The 3,708-nt window shown below is 60.1% G+C and overlaps 1 protein-coding gene across 1 annotated transcript in view; it reads right to left on the reverse strand.

Annotated features, from left to right (window-relative positions):
- Window positions 1-3,455, reverse strand: part of TMEM94 (transmembrane protein 94) — a gene marked incomplete in the record, with an annotated part of 20,709 nt that extends 17,254 nt beyond the window's left edge. Inside the window, 1 exon segment of the mRNA XM_014586768.2 lies at window positions 3,235-3,455. Coding sequence (XP_014442254.1) covers window positions 3,235-3,288 — 54 coding nt within the window.
- Window positions 3,456-3,708: the final 253 nt, after the last annotated feature.

Below are 3,708 nucleotides of genomic sequence, written 5' to 3' on the forward strand. Positions count from 1 at the left end.
CTGCTGAGCAAGAGGAGCGAATTCCAGACCTGAGGCACCAGAGCAGGACTGAGTCGCGACCAAGGGCTGGAACAGGGATGCCCCCGCCACCTCACCTCACCGCTCTCCCCGTTCTGTTCCCTGGCCCACAGACCTGCCCTCCCCAGGGCCCTGCACCGGCTTTGTGCAAGCCTTCTACACTTCCTCTTCCCTACCTATCCCCACGTTCACCCCTCACAACACTGCCTTGGCCGTTGCAGTTCACAGACCTCGAGGAGCTGCTGGGTGTGCAGGGCAGAACCCTGCGGTAGCAGACCTGGCGCCATGGAGACACCAGTATGGAGCCCCTGTGCTGGCCTGAGGGATGAGGACCAACGTCCAGAGTGGGCCCGGCCCCAAGACTTCCAAGCTCCCTTGCCTAAATCTCACCTAATCCCTGCTCTCCACAGTGGCTTTGGGGGATTACGAAGATAAGAGCTGCCTCTTCCCAGAGGGGATAAACTGGCAATTTCAGCTCAGGAGGAAACAGCCCTCCGAGCAGGGGCAAACGCTGTTCTCCAAAACACCTAGCTCTTCCTGGGGTCCCTCCCTGAGGGACCACGGTACAGGACAAATGCTCACCAGGTTCCTTAAGGCCTGCACCACTGCCTGCCGAGTTCCTGACTCAAAGGGAACGAAAGCCTTCCCCTTCCGGGAGAAAGGGAGACAGACAAAAAGGAAGAGGCCTTCTCACATCTCAGGGCTGGGCCAGAGGGGACGCCAGCTCTTCCCACCGAGTGGACTCAGGCAGCTCCAAGAGGGCCAGGGTCCATTACCACTCAGCCAAGCCTGAGGGAGAGCTTCCTCCTTCACAGGACGGGATGCGAGAGTTCCCAGGGTGGACGTGCCTGGGCCAGGCCTCCACAAATGATGGAGCAGGAAAACGCTGGAGGCAGGGGGTGGGGAGAGCTGCCCTGCAAACCCAGGAGATGGGGACTGGGAGGGAGCGCAAAAGGGAGGGCCGCAGTTTCACCTGGGGAGCTACACAGCCTGGAACCAGGACCAGGCTTGGATGGGCAACGGCGTAGAAAAGGCTAGGGTGGGGTGGAGGGAGACAGCCGGACAGCCAGGGAGGCGTCCTTGTCTAGCCCTGTCTTAGACACCATTGGTTCCCATGGTCCACGTGGTGGTTGTCCAGACCTCTGCTGCCTTGTTCCAGGCTGCCCAAGATTCAGACCTACTCCCTGCACTCAGCCATCGCCTCATCTCTTGCTCTCTCTGCCGCGGGGTACCTAGAAGCTGCCCCCCACTCCTCTCCAGGCGAGGGAAGCATGGGCCAGAGGGTGGCAGATGCTCCCAGAGCAGGGTGCCTGCAGAGCCGCCTGCATACATCTGCCCCCGCATGTTGTGTCTGGCCAGGGGCACTGACTCCAGACTGGCGATTAAAGACAGCACAGCAGAGGAAAACGAAGCCATTCTGTAATTACATGCCACCCGGAGGAAGCGCCTGCCCGCACAGGCTGGCCCCGCGGCGAGGACACAGCCTTTTGGACCAGGCTGCTCCCCATGGCCCTTGCCTGAGCTTCTCCCACTGCAGAGGCCGTTCATCTCGGCCTCTCCAGCAGGACAGCCAGAGAGGGGTCAAATCACGGTTTTACTTGCTGTGCCTCAGACCTTCCCCAGGAGAAGTGAGAGCAAAAGCCAAAGAACCTGCCAGAGACCTTCGTCCTCTCTGCGGGAACTTCAGAACCACTGGGGGAGGCAGGTTCTGCAAGCCTTTCTCCAAGCAGGAGTTAGGTTGGGCACCCCGTTGGGCCTGGGCCTGGGCCTGGGCCTGGCACTGGTGGAGAGACTGCAGGAAGGGTCTGGGTACAGTTCCGAACACCTAAGAAATAAGTCCCCATGCAGATATGCACATTCAGAGGCTTTCTTTTTGCCTGCTGGGACCAAGAAGGGTGAAGGGAACTGCCCTGGTCCTAACTGAAACCCCACAGTAACAAGAGAGTCTTCCTGCTTCCTGAATGCTCAGAACTCACCCACCCCATGGCCAGGTCCCACCAGACATTCCTGAGCAAGGAACGGGGTCCCTGCACCAGAGGGAGGGCAGGCCCAGCATGCAAAATTAACAGATGCTTTTCAGGCAGCTTCACTTGCTCAGGCTCAGCCGAGGAGAGAGTTCTGGGCCCTCAGAGGTCTGACCAGGAGGGAGGCTGGCAGCACGCCACCAGGAGCTGCCTTGTTCTCTTATTCTTTCATCAGAGGGAGGCGCTGGCAGGGCCTGGGCTTTGGGGGCACGAAAGATGGTGAAGTGGATCTAGCTGCAGAACCACAGGGACTCTGACTGCCACTAAGCGGGACCAGCTCTGGAGCCCAGGGCCGAGCATCTGAACAGCCTAAGGAGAACCTCGAGGACCGGCACACCTGGGCTCTCCTGTGCTCACCTTGGTCAGGTTTCACAGGTGACTCAGAGCCAGAATCCGCCCACCCGTCCTGTCGGGGCTCCTCAGAGGTGCTTTGGGTACAGCAGGGCTTTCCCGCCTACTCCAGGGGGCTGGGGAGCCACAGAATCCAGGTCCCGAGGCTCCGTAGAGAGAGTACAAGTTGAGACCTTGACCTGAGGCCTTGACGACAGCAGTTAACCATTCATTAGAGCTGCTGGAGCCCTTCCCTAGTCCCCATCCTCAGCGTTCCTGGTCAGTGCTGGTGGAGAGAGGACACCAAGCTGGACTCCACACAACTTAGCCACTGTACACTCGGAGTCTGGCCAGACCCAGGGCGCTCTGGCTGTCACCAGGCAGACCGAAGCCTCAAGCAAAGCTGCTGCCTCCTCTTCCTTACGCTTCCTGGCTCGTGTACGCAGACCTGGGCGCTTTCGTCCACCACCTTCCCCACCTCCTGCAGCCACCAACGCCTGAGAGATCATCCCAGCCCTCGGGCTCCTGCCTCAGTTGCCCACGTGGTCCAGCGAGACAAGCCCCTCAGTGGCCCCGGGCTTCCACACGGGTCCTGGCGGGATGCTCCTCTGGGAGGCTCGGGCCTAGTCCTGCTCTAGGTGGCTCGGACACACGGCTACTCCCGAGACACACTGGCTTTCTGGGTCTCATTTCCAGTCTCCTTCCAAGGTCCTGGTTACCCGATGCTCCTTTGAGCTGCCTCCGGCTCTGCATTGTCTTCAGCACTTTTATGACAGCCACGAACCCCAAGATGCCCGCACAAAGCATGGAACATGGAACAAGGCATTCCTAAGAGAGATGGAAAAGCCGCGGGCATACTCACTTTGTCGGGTTTGCCCTGATGGGGCATCCATAGCTCTGTCTGCTTAAAGAGCATGGGCAGAGCCTGAGCCGCAGGCGTCAGCTACAGTGGCTTCCGACACCGCCCTCAGAGAGAGAGAAGGAGAGAGAGACTAGAGAGAAGGAGTGAGAGAAGAGGGGTGAGCACTGGAGCTGTGAGCGGGGAGCACGGCGCTGCAGAGGGTCAGGCGCAGCAGCACGGCGGAGCTTCAATCTGCTGATTAATTCAGCCTATTTCCAGTCACGCTGCAGACGCGGAGGGAGGAGGAGGAGGCAGCCGCTGCAACAGCAGTCACAAGAGGCAGGCAGGGAGGCCGGGAGGGAGGGAGGAGAGAGAGAAGCAGGGAGGAGGGGGCGGGTCAGAGGGAAGTTTGTCCAAAGCTCTGCCAGAAGTTCGGGAGCCTGGCCTCGTTCTTGGGGGAGAGGGGGAATGCGGGCTGAGCAGAGGGGTGATGTC

Source organism: Tupaia chinensis, unplaced genomic scaffold, assembly GCF_000334495.1.
Source record: "Tupaia chinensis unplaced genomic scaffold, TupChi_1.0 Scaffold000159_1, whole genome shotgun sequence".
In the NCBI taxonomy this organism is placed as follows: Eukaryota; Metazoa; Chordata; class Mammalia; order Scandentia; family Tupaiidae; genus Tupaia; species Tupaia belangeri.